This window comes from Toxotes jaculatrix, chromosome 5, assembly GCF_017976425.1.
Source record: "Toxotes jaculatrix isolate fToxJac2 chromosome 5, fToxJac2.pri, whole genome shotgun sequence".
In the NCBI taxonomy this organism is placed as follows: domain Eukaryota; kingdom Metazoa; phylum Chordata; class Actinopteri; family Toxotidae; genus Toxotes; species Toxotes jaculatrix.
This window is the reverse complement of record NC_054398.1, coordinates 22907681-22933795: the sequence shown is the minus strand read 5'-3', so window position 1 is coordinate 22933795 and position 26115 is coordinate 22907681. Positions and strand designations below refer to the sequence as shown.

Sequence of the window (26115 nt, the reverse complement as noted above, 5' to 3'; positions counted from 1 at the left end):
AGGCCTCTTGGTTGAAAAAGTCTATTTAAGCCATAAAAACAGATAATAATTTATGGAAAAACTAACATCCTGTTTGTGAACTTTAAATATTGTATTTCTAAAGAATTTCCGTAGGCAACAAAACAATAAAACCTTGATGAAAAGCTGAGAAATGTAAAATTTTACTAACTTTTTTCACCCCCTGAAAACTTAATTATGAAAAATAACCACATAATGAGACTGTTTCACCAAGGAGGTTAGTAATTCCAGCTCCAGGACTTTAATTTCATACTTGATGGAGCAGCTGCTCTCGTTCTGATCTTTGAGAGCCTTACCTTTACTTCTTGAGCATTTACACATAAGGCTGCTTAATTTTGAGAGAAAACCCACCCTCATCTCCTGTAAACCCCCCTGCAAATACTAAACATGTGGCTTCACTGAATCACATGCAGCTCAAGAGCTTCAGATTTCCTCTTCATCCTGTAGGTTCGGGTGTTAACATCTTTACATTTCTCTTGACAAATTCTGTACATTCACAAAAGTCTCAGTCACAGTTAAAACCCCAAAATGTATAATTTCAAAGACTCTCAGGCTTTTTCCATGTGCTTGGTAGTGGATTGATGCAGTCAGTCGATGATGCAGTTTGTTTCCCCGCTTTCAACATCTTTGTTTTATGTGGTGAAGAGGATGATTAAAGGCCTTGGATCTCAAATGAATCGTTGTCATCATAGCTTACTCTGTGACCGTATCATCAGGTGCAGGATTTAGAGTCTAAGATGCAGCGACGCGTGTCATACAGGCATAAAGGCAAAGTAATTCAGCGAGAATTAAAAATAGGTTTGAAATTGTCACGTTGATCCACAAAGGTTGCTCCACTGAGACAAATGGGGCACTGTGCGATAAAGCTGATGATGAATAAAAGCATTTGAAGCCTTGAATGTTACAGGTCAAAAATATTTACTCAGTTGCAGGTAAAATAAGATCAATATTAAATGGAATATGCATTGGTGAATGCAATATACAGAGAGCAATAGTTCTCTCTCAGGACATCACACCACACCCAGAAATAAGCGTTGTTGAGAGATAAATATCCACATGTTGCCGCACTGAGCTCCCAGCATACCTCATGGTTGCAGTGTTTCAACAAACTGGGAGTACACATCGTTTTGTGGGGATTCACTTTTCAGTGCTGCTGCTTACACTACTCACTTTGGTGTGGTGGTAAACCCCACAGTCTAGCTAAATGCACTGTATTTGTGGAGTGAATGCAGCAGTTTAGGGGTGGTACAATAACCACCGGCTCTGTATTTTAAGAGAGAATTGATGTTGTGGACCTTCACTTGTCAGCTGAAATGACTGGTAATCATTACCTAGCTTTGTGATGAGAGTGGAGTTCTGTTGAGGTTAGATTTAGCGTGGGGTGAGTAGATGGGGGTAATTCTCTGTGCCAGTTCGTCACACAGCAATTTGGCCCAATTTTAATACAAAAAGATCCGGTAAACCAGCTTCAAAGTTACTCATTGAAATCAGATTCCTTTATTATTTAGCTTGCCTTCTTTTGATTTTAATTTGGTGACATTATTTTTAACTTCAACTACATTTACTTAAATTCTAATCTCTTTCGACATGTATTCTTTATATTTTTGCTCTTTACAAGCTTACGCCATTCTCTTTCTATGCCTCACTGCGAGAAATTTCAGAGAGAAACTCTCCTTTTAAAGAAGTCTTAATGAATGTATGGTAGTTTACCAAACTGTGAAAACTCTGACTATGGAACTGAAAATACCAGAAATAACAACCCCTTGACTGGAAAATAAGAAATCTCTGCTAAATCTTCTGAGTATGCCGAAAAAACACACAGCCTTTACAAACGTGCATGTTGACATGGTTTGTATTTTAATACAGTATAGCTTGATTCAATAGTCATACGAATGATAAAAGTAATAGGTTATAACAGAACAAATATAAAATTAATGTAGATAACTGTATAATCCTGGGTAATTGTATGAAAACAGTTGTTGAATACAATAGAAAAATAAAATAGGGCACATTTTGCGTCCATCATAGAAAGGAAAAATAATTCTAAAATCAGAGTGCATGAGGATGGCAGACTTAAAAAAAATGCTTCACTACAAGCAAATTCAATATGAATTCTGTAGTAAAGAACACATTTTTTTGTTTTTGTTTTTTTCACCCGGCAACAACATAATGCAGCATATGACACACAGATGCTCAGTATTTGTACATGTACTCTATAATAATGGCAAGACACTGGGACCAGATGAAAGCACTGATTACAACCACAGTCTGTAGAACTTAAAGTAACACAAGAATAATGAAAATATACTTCAGACAAAATTTCTGACTCTCAAGTGCCCAAGAAGGACTTTATAGGGCGTAGGTACAGATTTGTGCATGCTTATTCAGCTATTCTATCATTAATTTCTGGTTTCCCTGTAAAATCCTCTTGATTTGTCCCAATAAAGCTCTATGCAGACGTTTACAGTAAGTCCAAAATGTCACTACATGTTTTATATTTAAGCGTCACTAAATTTAACAATAACAATCAAGTTATCCCAGCATCACGTGTAGACCTACAGAATTACTATTAAGTTTTATTTGTCATCCCATCCTATCGCTGTAATGACTAATCTCAGAGCACAGTGGGAATAGTTACTAAAAAAAAAGTGCTAAGACGTGATTTGTGTAAAAAAAAAAAGTATTGCACTACTCATGAGGTCTTAACTGATGACTTACACAGATTTATGTTTCAATGGCTTAGTCAATGCAGCATGGACTGCTCTAAACGTGTGTATCTGTGTGGGTGTGGTTTAGCAATACATTCCCACAATCGCTAAAGCACGATGGCACTGCTAGTGAGCAAAGGCAGCCACAGACACTGGTCACTGTCTGTACTGCAAGTCAATACTTAGGTGAGATGGAAGGTATATGGGTTTCAGTGGATACACTGGAAAAACACAACAAAAAAACTAAATAGGAATTCACATGGACAGCAGTTTAATGAGTGATCACAGACGGGACATAACAGCCATTTAGGAGTTTACAGCCTGATACTTCTGGATGTGCTTTGCTGCTCCTCACTGACATTCAGTGATATTCACTGAGAGGAGAATGCATCATGACACCTCAAAGAAATACAACAACGTCATGGCAAAAGACCTTTTGATTAAACAGTTTTTGCCAACAAGTTTGGGAAGTTTCACCTCCTGTGCTCAGTGTGACACTCCTGAGACGACGCAGAACTCGCTCGTACCATCTACGTAACCATGTGCTAAAAAAAAAAAAAAAATCCACTGCGGTGAACGCAATATTTACTGGACACAGGAGGTGCAAAAACGACCCTATTATTGGTGTTTGAGTGTGATTAAGCTCCTCGTGTGGAATAAAAATGGTGTACTTAGTTAAAGGACCATTTCACCCCAAAATTTAAATTGTGTCAATAACTTACATTTTGATTGTCACTTGAAACACCCACTGTCGCCCCATCTCAACTGTTTCTAAATGATTACATTTAACTTATCTCAAAATGCTGTTTGTGTACAAGAAGTACTTATGCCTATGAGGAATTAATTTGGGTACAAAAACGAGCTTCTTTTCTACAGAAGCTGTTTGAAGAAAAGTAACGCTAACTTCAACCTTCATGGAGAATCTGAATGAAATGCAATTAAAAGTCAAATTTATTGTTTAGTTGTCATAAAAAAAACCTTTTAAACTCTGGATTTTTAACTGATGTGGGATAATGACTGACTTTTTATTTTGGGGTGAATTACTCCTTTAAAAAGGTCCCTAAACCATTGGCTTAAAGTGGAAAATAAATAAACAAAAAGGTCAATGAACATTACCTCAATCATTTCACCCAATGCCCTTGACCACAGAGCACGAAACTGCACAACACTGGAGCAGTGTGTTCACTCTGCCACATATTTTCTGAGATATGTTCGGCCAAAACAAAATGTCACATTGTTGGCAGCCAGAATGTTATCACACTGAAACATCATAATGTCAGCACTCAAGCTTTTTATTGTCGCTGTCTTGTCTTGGTCTTGCCAGTGAAGAATGGCCTAGTTTCAAATGACAGCCTCTGTGAGGAAGTCATTTTCCTGGATTCACTAATTGGTCACACAACACAGCTTGGGGTTAACAGACTGACTGCAGAAATCTCAAGGCTCATGGATTGGTTTGGGAAGTCGGGGCTGAAGCTCACTGATTGGCTGGGAGCAGGCCCTGCCTTTGGGCGTGCTCCAAAATGGCATTGTAGCAGAAGTAGTACTGGTCTGGGGTTTGAATGCTGAAGGCTCTCTGTGTTCTCATGCGTTGCACCGTCTGGCACACATTTAGTGAGCCTACGTCCTGTAGCTGGGACAGACAGATGTCCAGGGCACAGAAGGTACCTGCCAACAACAGGTTTTTTATTATTATTTTTTTTATTTAATTTTATGATCTTGAAAAAAATGAGGCAAATTGAGGCTTTTGGTCTTCAACTTAGGTCTAAAGCTTACACATCTCATTTGTTCTGTGTTATCCAGACTACTTGACCCTTGAAGCTCATAATATCATTTCATTATTAGGTGTCTAACATATTTCAGTCCTTGAAATACATTTACTGACCAGTGTATTAGGTGCACCTAGCTAAAACTAATGCAGTTCAATACAAAGGCCCTACAATAAATCCTCCCTTTATGAAGGTTCTGATGTTCAGTTTTCGTTGAACCTGTTTTAGAGAGGCGTTAACAGCTTTATCATCTTTTTGTAGTAAGTAGTTGAACTGTACTGCATTATACAGAGAGGTGTTTCTCTTATTTAGCTAACCCTCATTGATATAAATGAGGTGGACAAAATAATAGAAGCACCTGTCAGTATAACATGACCTTCATGAAGGCAGGGACTATTGCAGGACTTTTGGACCACTGTAGACAGCATCAGTTTTAGCTAGGTGTATCTAATAAACTTGCAACTTGAGTGCAGGTGCATTTGACAGCATCATTCTTTTGTCTGAAAACAATCTGATGAAGACATAACGGTAAATGGCAATAACCAGAAATCAAGCTTTCGGAAAGTTGTAAACTCAGGGTCTCACCTGTTCTCCCGATCCCTGCACTGCAATGGACGACCATCGGGGGTCCCAGTGGGTGGCCTGTCCACTGAGGTCCCAAAGCCTTCACCATTTTCCTCTGTTGTCTCTTCACAGCTCCCAGGAAGTCAATAAGAGTCACAGCTGAGGTGGGAACGCCGTAATCGGGCCAGCTGAGGTACTGGAAATGACTCACTTGTCTCTGTTCACATGTCTGAATGGATGAAAAATTATTTTGACAGTTACGTGCTTTTTGTACATTGTAAAATGCATTCAGCTCTTTAAATATGGCTCCGCTGCAACATTTAGAGGAAGAGTGTGACATTTCAGCCAAGAGTTAGATGAGGATTGATACCACTCTCATCTCTGTAAATATAAATTTAGCTTAGCTTAGCATTAAAACTGGAGGCAAGTGGAAACAACTAGCCTGACTCTGTGCTAAGTTGAAAAATCCACCTACCCACACCTCTAAATTTTCTCATTAATCTCATTAATCTAACCTGTACACAGACAGAGTCTGTGTACAGGTGAAAAATGTGAAAATGACAACTTGTGGCTTTAATGACTTGCCCTGAATCAGTGACTACGCTCGGTCAAGAATTAGTTCTAGCAGAGTTTGGGGAGGAGATGGATGTCTGGGCTACACTGCTTACCCTGATTCCATTTGACCCAGATAACGAGGGGGCAATGGATGGTATGAATGGTAAAATATTTTTGACCCTACTATGCTGCAGTGTGTGCCTCGTGTGTAATATGCATAGTAACAAACTGAGTATTGTTGCTGAGTGAAAAACCTCCCCGTTACACACTGTCCAGTCTCGCTTTGTGTTCATGCAGTGGTTCATGGCTTTTACCTCAGTGTTGTGCAGTTCAAGGGTTGTGTGGTTGTAGTGGGTGTGGTGGTCCACCCTTTGGTTCACCACTGCCATGTGGCCGTAGACCTCTTGTCCCCCTTCATCCAGTGGCCAATACTGTCCACATTTCCTCCGACTACCCTCGTCTGTCCTGCAGCACAGAGGCAGCACATACTTGATGAAATAAATGTAAGTCACGCTTCTCATTCTGACTAATCTTACATGACTCAACAATAAAGCGTGAATTATTTTTGGCGTTTTTTAAAAATCAGCTCAAATTACCTGGTTGTCATGACAATAACAAGCACGTTTTGTTCCCAGACCATTCTCCAGAAATCACCGTAGGTCTTTTCCAGTGGTCCTACAATTCAAAGCATATTAAAATCGCTTTAAAAAAGAATAATTCATTCAGTGATCAGTGTAATGGGGCATATCTGTTTGACGGAATGGAACAGCAGCCTAATGAGCTACATGTGTACTGTTTCATTTTGCCATGTGAGTTTAAAGAAGCTCCTATTAAAGCTCTGTTTAAAACCTAGGCTAAAAGTCGACGTCCTAAATAATAATTCTTAGTGAGGCTTTTATAACAATCAATCAAAATGAACCGAGGACACTGCGTTTCACACACTGGTGTACCACAATGTTCACTGCTTGGCCAATTGATATTTTTGTGTATTTTGTGGTGGACCAGACCAAACTTGCAATTTTGAAAATGTGCTCTATGGCAACGCAAGATGTACGTGACTGCAACTAAATTAACTGAGATGACAGATGCAACAGTACTGAGTTGAATAAATGACTTTAAATATCAGGAACTCTGTGATCAATAGGTAAACACAGTACTTTGGAATTGCCTCAAATTATAATTTTGGATTATAATACTACCATTAAATACAGGCTCAAAAATGACATCATAGTTGAATCAACACCTGTCTGGCAAAGGATCTTGGCAAAAATAATTAAGCTGCTTTTTACATTACAGTATAATCTCTTAATATGTTTGCATAATCCAGAGAACACTAACTAAAAATGTGTGACAGTTGTCATACCTTGTGTACCAATGTATGCATTCTTCTGTTTGTAGCCGTCCATAAAGCTGGCATTGATGTAGTCTGATCTCTGTAAGAACAACAAAGTTTTATCACAAAAATGCAAAAAAACTGAAGTAATATTATGTAATTTCACTAAAGAACTGTGCTATGATCTGAATGAGATTGTACAGCTCAGTTGTCTACATGGGGCTGCAGGAGTCCTAAATTATTTTTGAGGAGTAAATGCAACAGAATCAAAGTACTTTGATTGTACTTTTCCTCAGACTGCCAGTATTCTGCTTTACAAGCTAGCTGGCATTAGTCCATTGTGGCAGCCTGTCAGAATAATGAAGCTCAGAACATTTCTTGGCAGCTGTGTGACCATGAATGCAACTGGTCTTCTTTTTCTTTTTGCTATGAATGACACCTTTAGCATGCAGATTTTTCAGAGCACCAACCTCGTTCTTTCTGGGTTTCAAACGAACTCTTGTTTGATCAAGGCACAGCACGTCTCCGTAGCGATTCCTCTCCTGATTGCAGGCTGCTCTGTGAACAATATACACAAAAAATTACTAGTGGAACCTTTGCTAATAGTCTGGAAAACAATGGGTTTAGATCAACAATATCACTTATAATACTTGTAGCAGTTTGAGGGTGTGATCCTGTCAGTCTGAGCCGTTCTCCCTAGATAAAGGTGTAAATAACTAATGATTTTATTTCCTGGGGAATTAAGTAAATTAATTAATTGCTTTTTATGAAAAGTAATAGCATGAAAAGCATTCATAATGTCTAATTGTTGATTTTTCGAAGTAATAATCCCATCCCAATGAAAATTCAAATTCTAGCCTTATGTGCTCGGTGTGTTTATGCTGCTGTAAACTCACTGTGCACAGTGGAAGGTTCCGGACGGCGGTTCTTTACGGAGCTCCTCATACTCCTGATGGATGCCTGAGCGCTGAAGCCTGCCGAGGTGTGCCAGCAGCTCCTGCGGGCGCATGGATTCGGGTCCAGGGGTGTGAATGGAAGTATCTTCCAAGGGGATGCTCACCAACTCATCCACAGGGTCCACTCTGCCGTTCTGGCCGGCCAATAGCTGCTGGTTCCAGCTGTATGCATCCAGAGGCAGCAGTCCACCGAGGTGCTGGGGGAGACAGTCTCTGGGAAGGTGCTGGCGCAGCTCGGTCATTTTTACCATCTGAACCTGGGGTTAGATGAGACAGGGATCGACAGGATCCAGTAAAGACAGATTTAAGGCTTCAGCTTCAAGTTTGACATGAAAACTGTTGAAATATGAATTGTTCATTTCTTATTCTTGATTTCATACATAATCATGAAACAAAATTTACAGTGAATCATCAGGTGACACAGAAATCTATATTAATTAAACTGTTCAGAGACAGTGATGTGGTAGGGTGATCGATTCCAGCGAAGCAGTAACATCCCGGGGATATATAAGGCAGCAGTGTGGATTAGTGGTTAAAGAGAGAACCCCCCTAATTAATGGCCACTTGTAACAGTCACTGACACTGAGCTGCCTGCTCACTTAATGTTTGCAGCTCCCAGAAAAAAACAACAACTTACAACTAAATTATTTAGTAATAATTAAATTTTTAAAAATATCATCATAAACATGGAGCTGAAGAGCTGATGTGTGAAATCAAAGTATTAGAAAATGAGTCACTTACCCTCTCCCTAAGTTTCTCCTTGAGAAGCAGGCTGAGCAGATTGTAGGGCACTCGAAACCAAACAGGGGCCCCCACAATCAACACCTTCTTCAGCCTGGCAGGGAACGCCCCCTGGTGGAGAGAGACAGCACAACTTACACAAGAAAACAAAAACAAAACTAAAATCTGTATCAAAGATTCAACAGGACTTATTTTACTCTTCTCTCTGGAGTACGAGAAAAACGTCTATCACTAAAACAGTGTTTGGACACTGACAAACAGAAGTTCACTCTTTTTCGTTAAATTATTTGTTGAGAACGAGCATATCTTGGGGACAGTCCAAACATATATAATTTTTATACAATTTTACATAAAACTTTCTCCACTTGCTCTGTGCTATTTCTGCATATAAAATAAATTCTCCTGAGGACATATCAGCTACTCCGGTCAATATTTAGATCAGTATGTGATGCCACCGGTGCTGATGTGCGGTGACACCAGTGCCTGTGTTACCGACTTGTTATAGCACTAGATCTTTAAGGCATAAGTCACTTAGATGCAGGCAGACGTGCAGGTAACTGTCTAAAGAAGCACCACTCTGAGTATTACACAGCCATGGTGTATAGAATCAATAATTCTAATGCTTGTGAAATCATTTAATGAGCCATTCATTTTGACCTTTGGACAGGCACAAAAAGAAGACACCGAAGACACCAACCTGCTCCTTCATATAACCCAGCAGTTATGCATTAACCTTGTCCTGGAAAGGAGTGAATCATTTTCAACAATGGCAGAAAATTCAGCTGAACTCCTTTCTATATATACCGTACGTAATGTTTACAATATTTGAGTTTACATCTAATTCTGTTATTTTATATTGTGTATTTTTCATGCATCTCACTTTCTGAGATATTAACGTGTATATGTAATTCTAACCTTCAGCAAGTTGAGGATCTTCTTGCTCAGGTCCAGCTCAAAGTTTGTGTAGTTGGAACCTGCCATGTCGTAGATAAACACCAGGCCATTCCTCTGGGTCTCAAAGCTGTGGAAAAAAACAGAGGCTTGTGTGTTTATGTTTATGTTTAACCACTAAGCAGGCAAGTTATTTTCAAATAACGTATAGTTCACATTTTGGACTGTACACACTTGGTGTTACATTTATAGGATTCCCTCGAGCAAATCTAATCTACTACTACTTTACAAATAAAGTGGGTCATGTATTTGGTAAGATATCTGGTTTAAGTACTTTATCTGTACCAGATTCCACAGCAGCATACATCAGAAACCAATGTTCAAGTAAATGAATGTGCAGAGTGCACAGTTAACTAATGAGTAATATAAAGGGGATTTCCTGTGATATTTACAAATTAAAGATATGAATACTGTGTGTAGACAAAGCAGTGTGCACAGTAGAATGAGTCATATGAGTTAAATTATGTACAACAAGTAAAAATGTAACGTACATTGTCGAAAGACAAGAATACATACAGGTGAATATTGTCTGTTGGAGTTAAATATGTGTTAAAGATGGGTTATATTCAGACCATCAGCCTCAAACCACAGCCCTCACCTTTCCACAGCCCGATCCAGGAGGTAGAAGAGTGCCTGAAGCACCACGTGGTTGCCTGTCTTGTTGGGGTGGTGAAGTTTAGCTGTGTACAAAGCGATGGAAGCCCCTGAAGGGTCTCGTACACTCTGAAAACACACAATACCAACAGGTTACATCAGCTGTCAACCTTGTGGGACAAGTTAATCACCTTTTCACTGTCAACTCTCAAATTTCTTGTTCTGAACTGTGGAATGTCTATTTAACAGTGGGTTAATTCTCCACTGTCCATCTTAAACCCTGGTTTACACTAAAACAGTAAACTGTGAATCTCTGACAAATTTATTTTATTTCTTCCTTTTCTTTTTTTGTTTTTGAAGTTTTACAAGTTGATTGACTACGATGTGTTTTCCATAGAAACCATGTGGTACTTTTAGCCACTTGAAGGCGATTACTGGGGCTGGTTTTCAGTGTGACGACAAGGCAGCCAAATGGAAGCTGTGCAGAAATGAAGGATGAACAATGACCACAGGGGGGCACTTAGGTTCATATGCTGGTTACTGGCACTCTGCCAAAAGGGGCTGTCAACAATTCAGCAGGAGGAAAAATTCTTGTCAGTAATGATGCTGCAGGTCTCGCAGCTCTTTCTTTTCCCCTCAGAGGGACACGGCTTATTTTTCACATCAAACCCGATCAGTTTGAAGGCTCCTGGTGTCATAAGAAGCAGAGGTTCTTTATATGAATGAATCCGCCGAACAAAGATACTCCGGAACCGTCCTTTGTAAGCAAATAAGCCCGTGTGCTCGGGCACAGAGGCTAAAAATACCTCAGGCAGGATATGAAGCCCACTGCTGAGGCTGGAGAACTCAGACGTCAGGCAAGAGGATGTGCAGCATCAATGCCACTGTGGCACGTCAATGTGGAAGGAAGAAGGGAAACGCAGGACAGTGGGTGGGTGTGTGTGTCTCTGTGCATGTGTGTGTGCTGGAAGGGTGTGGGGGGGCAACTTCTATGGTAGTGATTTGGCTGACAAAAGGCTAAATTTATCTGGCACAGGAACATCACTAAACTATGGGATTAGTCAGTCAATAATTTGCACGACCCCTTAATTTCCACAAACCTTCTTGTGAATGAAAAGTGAGCTCATTAAGAAGTTTGGATCCTTTGAAGGGTAAGCTATTGATTAAACTGCCCATGTTTCTGAAAGGTAACCCCTGTGGAAGAGGAAAAACATCCAAACAACAACAACCCGACAATCTAATGATCTTAACATGTTGGAACATTCACAGCCTGAGAAACTGAATTCTATACAGGACCGAAGCATGTTCAGGTACGTCAGAAAAAAACAGCTGTAATGAAACCAAGAGCATGATAGCAGTAACACCACATCAACAATCACACAAAAAAACATGATAAGCAACATCTGAATGTAGGAGACAGAAAAAGATAAGGATGATATTATTCTGTATTTTCTTGTTGTCAATAAACCCATGAAAAGCCCCAAACCAAAAATGCCTGTCTCAACATTTTTCTGATTTCACCAGCCTGTCCGTGGCACTCAGACCTAACGCTGCTGTTTCCTACTGAAGATGCAAGAAAAAACAAAAACTGGTTAACAGGTAATTTAATTTAAAAAAGGCAGGAGCAGGGTGCACAATATTTTCCTATTCACTCAGACTCAAGATATTTGGTATTCCAGTAAGAATACACAACACCTGAAGGATCAACTTTAATAAAAAAAAAAAAAAAAAAAGCCTGTATGGCACAGAGGAATAAGATAATTCAGGCTTTGGATACACAGACAGTAGATTAATTCTCTGATAGTTATAGTCTTTTAATATCACCTGCCCTATTCATATGCTGTTAAATGACAAAAGAGTGTACTTTTCCATTTAAGGGAAGCCAAACGTAGAGGAGATTTAAAGGGCACTCTTACCAACACTGTAAACTTTCCACTAAGCAGCTCTGAGCGCAGAGGTTCCTCCTGAGGCTGAAGTCTGACGATTCCTTCTTTAAGACGCGTTTCCTGTAGAAAATAGATCACAGCAGGTGAAGTGAGGCTCTGGTGTTACTATAACGGGCAGTCACTTTGAGGTGAATTCTTCTCTGTGAACAATAGAGAATTACACGCCTGGCTTTCCTGCTAGGAGGATCCCTTTCTGCATGGTTTCCATTCACTTTTTCCTCCCCCAGGGAGGTTGTGTGGGAGTTTCTTGAACTGACTCTGAGGCCAAGCTTGGAAGGTGTCATTTTCATTTACAGTTTTACAGAGCGTTCGCAGAGTACTCAGACCCCTTTGCTTCTTTCACATTTTGTTATGTTGCAGTTTATTAAAAAGTATTCTGAGACTTTGCTATGATGTTTGAAATTTACCTCAGGTGCCTCCTCTCTGAGATGTTTCTACATCTTGATTTGAGTCCATCAGTGGTAAATTCAATTGACTGGACATGGTTTAGAAAGGCACACACCCTGTCTATATAAGTTCTCACATGACAATGTATATCAGAGCAAAATCTGGAGAGGGCTGCAAAAACAAAATCTGCTGCACTGAAGGATCCCAAGAGCTCAGTGGCCTCTATAATTCTTATATGGAAAGAGTTTGAAACAATCAGGACTCTTCCTTCCTAGAGCTGAACACCCAGCCAAACTGAGCAATCAAGGACGAAGGACCTCGGTAATAGAGGTGGCCAAGATCCTGTGTGGCAATGGGAGAAGCTTCCAAAAAGACAACCATCACCGCAGCACTGCACCGATCTGGGCTTTAGGGCAGAGTGGCCAGACAGAAGCCTCTCCTCAGTGAAAGACACATGAAAACCACTTGGAGTTTGTACAAAAACACAAGATTCTCTGGTCTGATGAAAGTACAGCGATATTCTTATTTAGCATTAAACCAAAACAACTCCTTTCATGTACTAGTATTGATTATAGTCACTTCAAATAACGTCTGTGTGTAGGCTGACAGAAAGATGTGAATCAGTCAGAAAATAAATGAAAAAGCTTGTGTTAATGAAAAACATCCGTGCATGTGATGTCAGTATGTGTGAAGATCTTTTGTTCATTGTTTATATGTTCTTAGACCACGTTCTTGGCTCTAAACATGGATTTCAGTTACTAAGAAACAGCTTTTTGGCAACAACCAGTTTTGCTCAGTTCTTAAAACTGTGCTGAAGCAGGGAGTACTGAGTTGTAATAATATGCGATAGCGAAGGAATAAGTATAAATGATTCAGACGAATAAATTATAGAAACTCCGTGATGCTTAATTGTTCCTCGAGGTGTGAAGATTAAAAGATTTACAGCAAGCCTTAACCGAAACTACTCACGTGGCAGTCACAGTAGATGATACAATACAGATTTTCAATGCCAAGTCTGACACCATCAGCCACCTCTGTTTGAATGCCAGCTCGGCCTGTTTGTACTCCCCTCCCGACCAAACAAGCATTGCACTGGAAACTTTCCCCCTCAGTTTGTACTGACAAATTACTTGTCCCCAGCCTCTGTCCTGGTGCTGATGCGGCATTAAACTGAGTTAAATGAACTGTGGCATGGCAGGGGAGTCTAATCCTTCTCAAAGTCACACTCAAGGCCTTCATAAATGAGTTGGGTTTATGCAGGCCAACCATTCATTGCTGAAATAAGAACCCAGCTAGGTGATTGAAACGACTTTACTAAAAAGGTAGGTGGTAAAATCCTGCCACGTCTTGAAGTTATTCAGGTCATTAGAGCCTGAGCGAGACGTCTGGGAACTTTCCATTTGCTGCAGTGGATAAATCGGTGCAGATCTGAGCAGATAAATCCCATTTTGTATGTTCAAATTTGGCCAGAATGAATTTTACGGCACTATAGACCATTTAGGGACACAAATGAGACTTTATCCTTGACTCCCTGGTAGTCATTACGTGGGTTGGAGGAGAAGGTCTTGATTACGTTATCTTGATGTTCTTTTATTTTTTTCAGATCATAAAGTAAGTGAGACCTGTAGTCTGATCAACTGACCCTGCTATTTCAATGGTAGTGAACAGACTTCTTTCTCTGCTACGTGCGATTATGTTCTGCCCTCAGTGAGTCCTGACACACCACTCATCTTGTTGCCAGCTGTGGCACACAGTCAGGTGGCCTCTCAACGTCTGTATAGTAGATATACAGTCAGCTGCTAAAGATATACTCTAATGCATGATTTAAACTTGGGCCTCTTTTAGGGTTCTCCCATGGGAGGTGGTTATGAGCATAACGAATAAACAGGAAACAAAAAGCAGAACATTAGTAATGTTCATTTGAGATATAAAACTGCTGTGAGCCTCTAACGCTTCAAAAGATCCCCCCAAAAAACATTCACATGTACAGGGAAATCGCACTTAAACTATTTGATTCGACTTAGCACACATATGCTGAAAGCATCCTAATCTATCGTTGTGTTTAACAGTGTTCTGCATGCAGCCCCATCATGTCCTTCCCTGTGAAACTTTGTTATGTTCCTCATTTATGCAAACCTCAGCTGCACCAACATACAAATTTTTCTGATGACAACACTTACTCTATGATAAACTTCAAGCTTACTGGAAAGCTGAATAAGTCTGCATGCTGCTTCTTAAAATATCCCCCTTGTGTTTAATTCAGTGTGTGTGTTTGTGTGTGTGTGTGTACGCGTGTGTGTGCGTGTGTGTGTTTGGCCCCGGGTCTCTGATGCATCTGTTTAGGCGATTTCTTCAGAAGCCCCGGCCAAGCTGGGGAAATTTGTTCAGTGAAAAAGGCCTTGTGTAACCGTGCCGTGGCTGTGGTGACGACGCTCTACATTACCTCTACCATTCTACCTTAGGATCAGCCTGCAGCTTGGTGCTGTTTGACTGCTATACTTTGTCCTGAAAAGGCATTTTAATGCTTCTACGTTTGGCGATGTTACATTGTATGTTGTCCTGATATTATTCTTTGTCCTTTGTCCTTTGTAAAATGTCATGAGTTATTTCTGTCCATCTGAAATAACCGCAAAGGTTATAAACTGCAGAGGCAATTTGCAGTTGTGTCATAATTGCCTAAACAACAGGCTAAAATAATACAATTTCTCATGTGGAAATAACAGCTGATATACTGTATAATACGCAAGAAAAGCTGTATACACAAGAAAGATTGTTCCAGTGTGGGCGTAGATTCTTTTGATAATGTTGACATAGAAAGTGTTCAAACTGATGAGGTACTTACGTTTCTAAATTTAGATTACTGAAAACTGGAAACTATGTTTTCACCAAAACAACCGGAGTAATAGCTCGAGATGAGTCAGTTAATCTAAAACAGTTTCTTCACCTGATGACATTTGCCTTTTCTGGCTCTGGTATAGCTGAATATGAATATATGAATATATTTCCCAAATCAGGTATCGTAAAAACGTGTTTTGATATTGGTACCAAAATTCAGATATCGTGTCTCAAAGGTAACGTAATACAGTTTGTGTGTGTTTACAAAACAACAATAATGTCAACTGACCACCTGGTTGGCTAGTGAACGTGCTGACATTAAACACATTATATTGATAGCAACATCCAGTAGCAGTTCAGCTCTTTATAGCCACTTTTTTCAAAAGGTATGGACTTGCAATATGGGTGCAGAGGCTGCTACATCACTTAAAAGTTATTTAGTGTGGTATATACGTAAAACAGTTGTAAATCTTTTCAAGCTAAATGACGCTGCCTGTCTCTCCTTACCCTGTAGCTGTGAAATAGCTCAATGGCTCGGAGGACATCAAACTTGCGAGCCATGAGGAACTTGACGGCCAATTCCCTGGACAGCGGTGACACTCCATGCTGACTGGTCCACTTGTTGATCTCCTCCAGAAACTGCCTGGTAGCCTGAAACAGACACAGATGTGATCACAAACTCCCATAATCGAAGGGTCAAACCGGAAGGAAGTAAAACTGGGCTTTAAACTTGATACATCCTCAGAGGAAGTGTGATCTACTGCCTCACAGAATATCTGACACAACTTGGCGGCCTGGTGAGACATCTTCGGTAATGTTCCATGTTCCTGTTTGTATGGTCAGGAGGACGATGGGAGAGGGGAAGAAGATGGAATCCTGGCGAACTGGTGTTTACGACTTGAAGCTGTGATAATGACAGGGTAGCACATTCGAACTGTGTACTTGTCGAGTGCTGAGATATCGACTAATAAAGCAGCTCTTCCCTGGAACAAAATGATGTTTGCTGAAAGGATGTCACTGATGGCAATGAAATTAAAAGGATTTGTTTTTTTTTGTTTTTTTAAATCCAAACCCAGTCCTGGTTTTCTCTTTCTCTTCACCAGAAAGGATGTGATTAATTGGGCCTCAGTCTCTGTGATGGTAAAGCTTACATATGTGCAGGATGCTAATAAGTTTCTTGTGAAATGTGCCTGCAGCCACAGGAGACATCCGCAGAACAGCAAAGCAGAGTGGAAAAGAGCTAAAACCAAGGACTGATATTAAGATGGATTACTGGTGATAACAATGAACTCTCCATGGCATTAACCTGTGCTCATTTAATATTCCCAAACTACTTAGGCAGTTTAAAAGAAACAGTGTGTTCTTTAGTAATCATTTTCATTTTCAGTCTTCAGTGAAACTGAAGGTCTTCATGTGTTCACACAGTCAAGTGTAATTTACATATTACATTATTAAATTATCATTCATTTAATTTATCATTCATTTGGAGTTTTTAGAGTTTTTTCCGAAAATAGCTGCTGCAAAAGGCGCTGAGAGCTGTTAGACTGAACCGAAACAGTAAAGTTCTGGGTCCGAGAAACAAAACAATGAGCCGAAAGGTGTTTCACAGAAATGTAGAGTTGAGGTCAGCTGCTGAGTTTGGTGATAGTTGTCTGTGGTTTCATCCCTACAGGTGACACCTTTTAGGTAAGTAATACAGCCACTTTTTTTTTTTAACACTTTTTAAATAAAGCACAATGTTGACACTCATCCCGTTCATATCATACACTGCACTTGTAATTTGGAAAATGCATTTACCATAAAGGCCTTCCAGCCATCTTGCAAATAACTTATGCATTTAGCCAGCAGTCTTTCAGGAGCTTCCTGTCCTCCCGTCTGGTCTTATTATACACTCCCCACTGCCCTCAGCACCCGCAGAGTTAGCGAGTCAGCACCCAGTGAATCGTCAAAAGGCGACAGAGGAGGCAATGAAAGCTCGCACTTTAAACACAGGGTTCCGCTTCTCTGGTCAGGCACAGCAGCGGCGGGGCGTGCATGGGAGACAGGAAGTCAAGTTCTGGGAGTCCGCGGCTCTTTAGGAATACAAAACGATGACTGACGAGCGCTGAGCCTAAAGACAGGATGCCACTGTCTCTTCTCAGGAAAGCCAGTGCTTTCACAGACACGAGGGCCTGCAGCTTCTGCTCTGTTCAGATGCCTTAACATGCAAGGGATGAGGGATGATTGCACCTGACAGGGCTGAGGTCGCTTCATATCCGATTCTCATGGGGGAAAATGTGGAGGGCTGTTATTCTGAATTCTTTTCAGTGCATTAGAGAATGGAAATCTAAGACTTTGAGCAGATTTCCCAACACTGGCATCAAATAGTGATTGTTTAGACGTGAGCTGGCACGTAAACGTTTCAGACCTCACAAGTGAACTACAACACAACACGTTACAGTATCACAGTGACCTATTTTACAGTGAAAACTGGAGGCATTATTACAACAGAATAGCTCCAATTACAAACTACCAATACTTTACTGTGTCTCTGCATGTGTTTCTTTTCAGTTCACAATACCTAAACTAACTTTGAGCGAGGAAGTTCATTTGTAGGATCAGTACGTGAAAAAAAATAAGTCCAGTAGCTTATTTTATGGCCTTGTTCAACAAATGGAGCTGACCCATGTGTCACCACATGACCCAGTTGTGGAACTAAAGTGATATCAGTTCTCTGAGAGCACAAGACCAAAACTGGTCACAGCATCAGTTGGGAAAGGGTCAACGTTCAACATCAAGAGCCTGTAGATGGTCTGAGAAAGATCAAGGAGGCCATTCACATCTCTTTTGTCACATGACTGATGCTCAACACTCGAGTCACATGATGGCAGCATAGCCAGTTTTGTCCACTGAAGAAGAACCATGGTATATGGTGAAAGTCTCAAAAAGAGAACAAATGCATTTGCAAATAACAACCACACAATCAATGAACAGAGGATTAAACTGTCTAAGGTACTTCTACTGTCTTATCTACTTTTAAATGCTACTGCTTACATTTAAAATTCTCAGGGGGTCACTGGGTGGAGTATAGTGAGTGGGCAAATAGTTGGTTTCCATTTCTCTAGTGGAAATCACAAGGAAGATAATGACTCTAGGCTTCAGGCAGCTGAAGACACAGGCAGGTGAAGTTGGATTTTCTGTTTTGTTAACTAAACAAAAAGAAAAGACAAAGACAGAAGTGGGAATGTACTGTGTGGGCTCAGAGCTATGATTTGTCTCACTTGAAAATTATTTACAAAGAAAACTGAACTAAAACTAAGTGGTGATATCAACAAGCTTTAAAAAAATCGGTAGAAAAAGTAGTAGAAAGTAGAAAAATATTTTACTGGAAGCAGACAAGTTGTTTTGGGGAGAGTACAGATCTTTTTGAGCAAAACTGTGAATCTAAGTAGGTACAGTTTTACAATCACTGTCTCTATGAGTACTTCAAGGTTGTTTATGGTTGTGAAAATGTTGTAGACTGCACTTTGCAACAAGAAAAACATATCTTGACTGAAAAGTATGATGTGGTACTCTGTTGTAACAAAGCCTCCACAAGTACCATCTAATATGGGCCGTCTGCTCTTTGTTGTTGCACTGTGAAGCGTTAATCCCTCGGTGTTGGCCAAAGACAACTTCCTGTCAGATTGCTGTCAGGTACACTCGGGTTTCCAAGATTTCAATGGTCTGACAGCTGCTCGCTCTCTCTTAGCCTTTTAAGGGGAGCCTGCCAACTCCAGGCAGTGACCCTCTGTTCCTGGAGAAGCCAGTCTTGTTTGGTTTTTCTGCGCTAGGGGCCATATCCGCCAGAGTGGAATTTGAGGATGAACCAGTTTGTTTTCATGATAGCACACCGGACTGCAGTGGAAGACTCACTGCGGAGGAGTGACTTATTCAGTTCCTGGAGGATGCATAAATATTTGCTTGACTTGCTCTACTTCTGATACGTCAGGAGATTTTTTTGTCCCTCAAAGTTCTTGATTATTCATTTAAAAACACTTAATTCTGGCTTAAACTGTCTGCCATGAATCTAAATAGACTGAGAGGTCTGTGCAAGTACGGTATTAATCTGTATCAGATCAAAAGTCTTTTATTTGGTTCAGCTGTCTTTATTTCCTCCGTTTGTTGTTCTGTACGGGACATTTTAAGCAAGTTGTTTTATGAGCTTCCAATACACAGCTGACATTACATAATCCTGTTTGTTGTCAGGATTGTTCATTGATGGTTGGGGTTGTTTATTGGTGGTGCTGACAATGACTGTCAATACCTAATTGATCAGATTCACTGTAGATTCACTAATGGATCAAGTTGAGGTTGGTTCTTGGCCAAACGGCCCCGAAAACCAAGTTCATGGGTTCAGAAATGTTGGAGACCGTGCACCACACGACTCACAGCCAAAGCAAACAACAGATAATTAAAACACTGACACTCAATTATTTTGTGTCATCGCTGACAGGTGTAGTGTTGCACAACTGTAATTTTCACACCAATGCAATGTGACACATTGAATTTGTGGAACTTGACTGAAAATCACTGACCTTATCTTAGGTTTAAGCAGTTAAACCTATTCAATGATCATCATCCTATTTAAGAACCATGACTGGATGAAAAACATTAACCGTGGCTGATAAAAGGGTCCTCTGAATGTGTAATACTCTCCCCCTCTTCTATATTTAATGTTCTTCAGTTATTACTCTGTACACCTCTGCTTTCTGTTGCTCAATATTTATCTTCCATGTACATTTTATGAGCTTCTGCCACCTACACCCTTGACCATGTGCTCCATCCCACCATGTTCTATTTAGGCTTTTTTTTTTTTCTTTGCCACAACTGCCCACAGTACTGGTACACTGGATCCTCGCAACAAACCACATTTAACTGTTGTTGCTTTGTGTTTCTAACCACGACTACGCATACTGACGACATTGTTTATTATACTGTTCACTGTATTACCTTGTACACCGCAGAAAGTGTTTTCTGATTCTGACACAGATACAGTAGTTATCATCATGTACAGTTTATGGGTGGATGATATCAAAATACATGCCGTGACTTGACAGCTATTAAAGATTTTGCTATAGTCTCAATTTGAAAAAAAAAAAAAGAAAGAAAAATTAAAATAGCTATCAGGTAGCTATCAGTTGTGTTAAGCATTTGAGTGAGAAATGGCCAGGACTGCTTTATGGTAGTATTGGGATTACAGGACTGGAGTTACAAAAATATGATGAAGTGCCTTGATTTAAGTAACGCAGCAAACAATAATTTTCATTACCGATCATTGATCATTGATTGAAAAATGTCTATGGCATTTTCCTGGTGCCCAGGTGGAAGTCTGCAAATTGCTTGTTGAGCAATAGCACGAAACCCAAAGATTAATATATAATATAATTCATGTTACTTCATGAGAAGAATGACTTACACTAAACAAGTGACCAATTAACACCGTTCACATCGCCATTTGCTGTTTGTACATTTAGATCACTGAATTAGCCAAAAACGATCTATAAACACTTTCTAAAGTGAATTTTAAAGTGCATTTAAAAGTACAAATACTAAGACAGATGATTTTATCCATACTACCCTAAATGCTTCAGACCTTCCTTGATGTACACACTTTGGCTTGTCAAACACAATGGCTGCATTTCATTTAGATAAGTCAGTGCCAGGCTGACGGTATTGTGCATACTGACTTACCGGGATACCTAAACTGGATTTTTTTTTTTTAAACTTACTGTCGTCATAACCCCTTGTTACAAGAATTGGCCAATGATGCCTCAGTATTGACATACAGTCCATTGTATTCACATTCCAGCCAGAAGGAGTCATACTGTAGATGGTGATTGTATTAATGTCTTAGCTGGAAGAAAGTCTATTCAAGGGTTATGGAAGATAAAGGAGGGTTACTGCGGCGTCATGATTATACCTTAATCCTACAGACAGGGCTAATGCATTTCTTTATTATTATCATATTTAAGAGGATTCATGGCTGTCCTTGACATTGTCTTTCCAGAATCTATTTGATTACAGATGCCATGCTAATCTATTTACAAATGTAGGGCTGCTGCCAAGCGGCTTCACTTCACTTCAGTGAGTCCCATTTGGCACAAGTCAATACCAAAACAGGAAGTCAATAACGTCACTCTCTCCCTATTCCCTACTTTCTCTCACTCCACTGCTTCCTGGGAGTAGACACAACATGCACTCACTTACTCTCACACACACACACATACAACTATACACACAATAGACACACACACACTCTGAAACTCATAAACTCCCCCTTCCCCCGAGTCTAGTGGAAATGCTTTTAACAGCTGCCTTTAGAATGAAGTTCCACTACACCCGTGTACACTCCCAGGAGAGCCACCCTGCCATACACACACACACACACACACACACACACACACACACACACACACACACACACACACACACACACACACACACACACTCATACACTCCACCCAAGCACCCCCCACAAGGCTGTGGATGTAATGAGGGCGTCCGGTACCCTAGCAGGGGCCCTGGCTCACACAGGAAATGGAGTAGCCAGATAAGGCTTTCTGCTGACCAGATGATGGGAGGAATCAGTGAGATGAGAAGAGACGAGCATGACCAGCACCAAAGAAGAAGAAGAAGACTTGAAAAATCATACATAGATTCAAAATGTCGCTTGTGCAAACTGATGAATAGTCCCCCCACAGTAACTCTGCTATGTTCAGAGTGAAGTGACAGTGTTTGCTGTGATCATGCCGGATTTCTTATGGTTGGGCTCTGTTTATTCCACTGTTGGTTTGACTGGTGACATGTGAACTACACACCAAGATAAATGCTATGATTCAAACGAAGTTACCAGTCACACCTAGCAAAAGACTAATACAGACTTATACATCAGCCCTCTAATAAATTCTAACTTCATAAAGATTATAATGTTCAGTTTTTGTTGAAACCGCTTGAGAGAGAGGTTGATCAAACTATAAGACCTACACTGATTAATATAAATGTGGTGGACAAAATATTGGAAAGCCTTACACATTTAAACACCATAACCTTCATAAATAACCTCCTACATTTATCCATCAATAGTTTTGTCTGTTAAAAAATCCTTTAGTTAGTTTAGCTTAGTCTGGTCTAACCAGCTCTTCAAAGCTTCAAGATATTCAGTTTAAAATCATGCAAAGCAACAAAAACTCACATTTGAGAATCTGTAACTATAGAAAGTTTACTGGGAAAATGACTAAAACAGAACACTAACAGATATGACCCCAGCAATTAAGAGTTAACTTACTCAGTGCCAAAATTAAGTCTCATTCACCACAAGAGCAAAATGTTATTCTTTGGGACCTGAGATCATAAAGCAGAAAATACAATACCATCCTGTATATAAAACATACAGGGAGCTCAGTGGTGTGATGCCTTGCTTATTTTTGACGCAAATTCTATAAAGAACTAGTTTCTTTTTGGTCTCAATCAGTTTTTAAACCAAAGTTTTCATGTTAACAAAAGAAAAAGAAAAACTAAGTTTTCTAAGTTTTGGATTTACAGAAATGTTTCACAATAAAGGGATTGAGGTCAAACTCATTTAGGCCTTATAAAAAAGAAATAAAAACGCATTTCAAATTCTTCATGTTGGTTTAAATTCGCGAGTATTTCTGTATTATAAGATGCTTAGACGTTAGAGTTTAACCCAGTTTCTCATTCCCACATTACTAGCGTGACACTATAAGCCAAGTTTTTACTGTACACACTTGTGAATGGGCCAAATGTGGAACCAGACAGCGTTTCCAGCTCTCCCCTAAAACCTTCCCCGGTGTAATATCTCGGTCTGTGGCCACGAATGAACAACTGTGAGACACGCAGCGAATTATTTTACATCTGTGGAGGCTGGTAAACGGGCGAGCTCGGCCTGTTTCGCAACAGTTCAGCTCAGCCGCTGGAGAGGAACTGCACAGTGATGCAACGAGAGCAATAATGCGCCAGAAATCGATACAATATTTCCGCTCCGCACTCAGGATCATTTCGCAACGAATCCACCATTGCGCACTGCCACCGCCACTCGCTGCGGTGCGCACACGCAATGCACAGAGCCGAAATACCTCCAGGTAGGGCCGAGGCTGGAACATTTCGGGCGATGTAACACAGACAGGAAAGAAAAGTGTAAGCACTGAGAGTCTCAAGGCCTACCTGCTCTTCATCCGCCGATAAAGTAGCTGCCATGGTTCCCGTCTGTTCTCCGATCACCTTTTACCGAGACGCGTCCTTTACATACAGCGGAAGATAACGGAGATGTGTGTCTCTGTGTGTGTGTGTGTGTGTGTGTGTGTGTATGTGTGTCTCTGTCCCTCGTGTAAAACCGGGTTTCAGGGGTTGTCCCTCTCGTTCAAAGTTGAAGGCATCTGAAACGCTGCAGTCTGAGAGCCGAGTCTTTCCCTTCTCCTGATACTGTTGGACTGCGAAACACCCACGCCACTTAGCCCGAATCTGCCATCCAAACGAGAGGAAAGCCGCTGATGTTGTGTCAGATTTCACCGAGGAGAGGAGCAAGAAGACGGGGAAGGGAAAAAAAAAAGAAAAAAAAGAAAAAACAGAGGACAACACTCAGAGCAGCTTCGCGTTTCGGCTCGATGATCACTGGGCTCAGACCATGATCTGCTGCTCAGCCGCCTAACCTCACACAGATATCAGAAGGCGGCAGCTGCCCCCGCCGACTCCTCCACGCCATGAATTGCAAGTTTTTTAGCTCGGAACGCTGCCTTTATGTTGTGTGAGAGACAGCCCCGAACCGTGTGGGACAGATTTGGAGGCTATTCTTTCTGCAGGTCGCTCTACCCCCTGGCGGTAAAGACCAGAAACTGACAAAAAGCCTCGTTGACCTCCGCCTTCATTCATAAAAATAGGAAACCAAACAGGAAAATCACCATTTTGAGTGTCACTTTGCTTCTGCAGGCATGGGGAGCCCTCTGAAATACACGACGTTGAATTAATTTGAAAGAGAGGAAATAACTTACACTCACTGTACCACATAACCCCCCCCCACTCAAAATGTGTTTTGTTAATATTGTTAATTAAAGATAATTTGGATGTTTGACTGTCACTGTGCCTGAATTAAACACAGGAAGGCTATTTTCAAATTCCCCTGCTGAAGAAGTTGAGAGCAACATGTCTGAAATTAAAGAAATATGCGTATTTGGTGTCTTGCCAAGAGTTATGAGGTGGTCCCTGTCTCATATATTTCCCTGCAAAGCTAAACATGAAGCTACAGCCGGTTAGCTTAAACCTAGCCGGTTAGCTTAAAGCTAGCTTACTTTAGCATTAAGACTGGAAACAGCTAACCTGGCTCGTTCAAACACAAACTCAGCATACTAACTAAATTGAAGTGCACTAATTATTTTTATTTATCAATTAATTTGTTTAATTCCTACAGAAAGCTGAATCTTAAAACTAAATTAATTTTCTGTTTTACACAGGTTGCATCCCAGGCTTTTTAGTTCAAGCAGTTTCCGAGGCAACCAGTTGTTGAGTCACCGTCCCCAGCCCAGAAATAGTTGAACTTGTGATTTAATTCAAAGGAATAGTTTATTTTTGGATATGCGCTTACTTGCCTCCTTGTTTGAGACTTAGATGAGAAGACTGTTACCATTTTAACTTTTTTTGGATCACCTAAATATGAGGCATACAGCCAGAAGCTGGTTAGCTTAACTTAACATGTAGACTGGAAAAAGGCCACACAAGACTAACCATAAAACCATGTCAGTTTTACACGGCAGTTATTGAATGGATCAAACAAAGAAGATATAATGTGTTAGTAAGTTGTAGAGGTGCTGCTTGGTGGATTGTGCCGCCTGTTTGAACAGAAACAGGATAAGTTTCTCTGTTTTTCAGTTTTGCTAAGCTAAGCTAACCGGCTGCTGCTACTGTGGCCTCATATTTAATGGACAGACATGAGAACAGCATGAGTCTTCTGGTTCAGTCCTCTGCCCGAAAGCAAAATAAGGTATTTTGCAAAACGTGCATTCGCAAGCATAATTTTGTGACCTCTGGTTTTGAAGCCACTTGTGGTAAAATATGCAGCACGTGTGTGCATATGTCAGCTTCAGGTTTCCACACATATGAGAATGGTCTTTTTTAGGGAAGTAGGAGACACTTTGTGGTTAACAGCTAAACTTGTGAAATGAAACATATTTGCATATTTCTAGATTCCACAGAAGAGTTTTTAAGTAGTTTAACTTTTCTTATAAAAAAAAAAAAAGATAAATGTTAAGATAAATAAATTATTTCTTCATGTCTTTTAAATGTATCTTGAGGGGGGTCTGCAATATCAAATATATTGTTTCTGTGCACATTTTAGTATTGGCTATAGGTCTACATCACAACAGGAATTTCCAAACTATTACTGCACATTACTAATGCATGAAATAAAGTGAGAGGAAATTACTAATAATGGAGTTGGCCTTTCGTAATTATGGGTTGCAAGAATAACAATTTAATTAGTGAAACTCAACTTATGCATCCCCCAGGCTACATTATAATCTAGCATACTTTACAGGAATTGCATGACATCATAGGAAACAGAAAATACCCAACAGAATGATAAAGTTGCTTTAATATGACCCACAGACACACAGGCAGGTCTCCCTAGGAATATTATTGGCTGCTGATATATATCACATGGGAGGTTAGTTCAAGTGTAGTCAGGAGACTACATTTCCTGCAAGGTTATTGACGTGCTACCTTGATGTCTCC

At 40.3% G+C, this 26115-nt stretch overlaps 1 protein-coding gene across 1 annotated transcript; it reads right to left on the bottom strand.

Moving 5' to 3' along the window:
• Window positions 1-1854: 1854 nt before the first annotated feature.
• On the bottom strand, window positions 1855-24136 carry ptpn9a (protein tyrosine phosphatase non-receptor type 9a). Its single transcript, XM_041038099.1, has 13 exons — window positions 23557-24136; window positions 15862-16005; window positions 12103-12192; window positions 10191-10315; window positions 9557-9662; window positions 8642-8752; window positions 7841-8157; window positions 7415-7502; window positions 6975-7044; window positions 6208-6286; window positions 5926-6076; window positions 5078-5285; window positions 1855-4391 (listed from the first exon to the last, which is right to left on the bottom strand). The coding sequence occupies exons 1-13, from the start codon at window positions 23587-23589 to the stop codon at window positions 4201-4203; spliced, it is 1713 nt and encodes a 570-aa protein (XP_040894033.1). The 5' UTR covers window positions 23590-24136; the 3' UTR covers window positions 1855-4200.
• Window positions 24137-26115: the final 1979 nt, after the last annotated feature.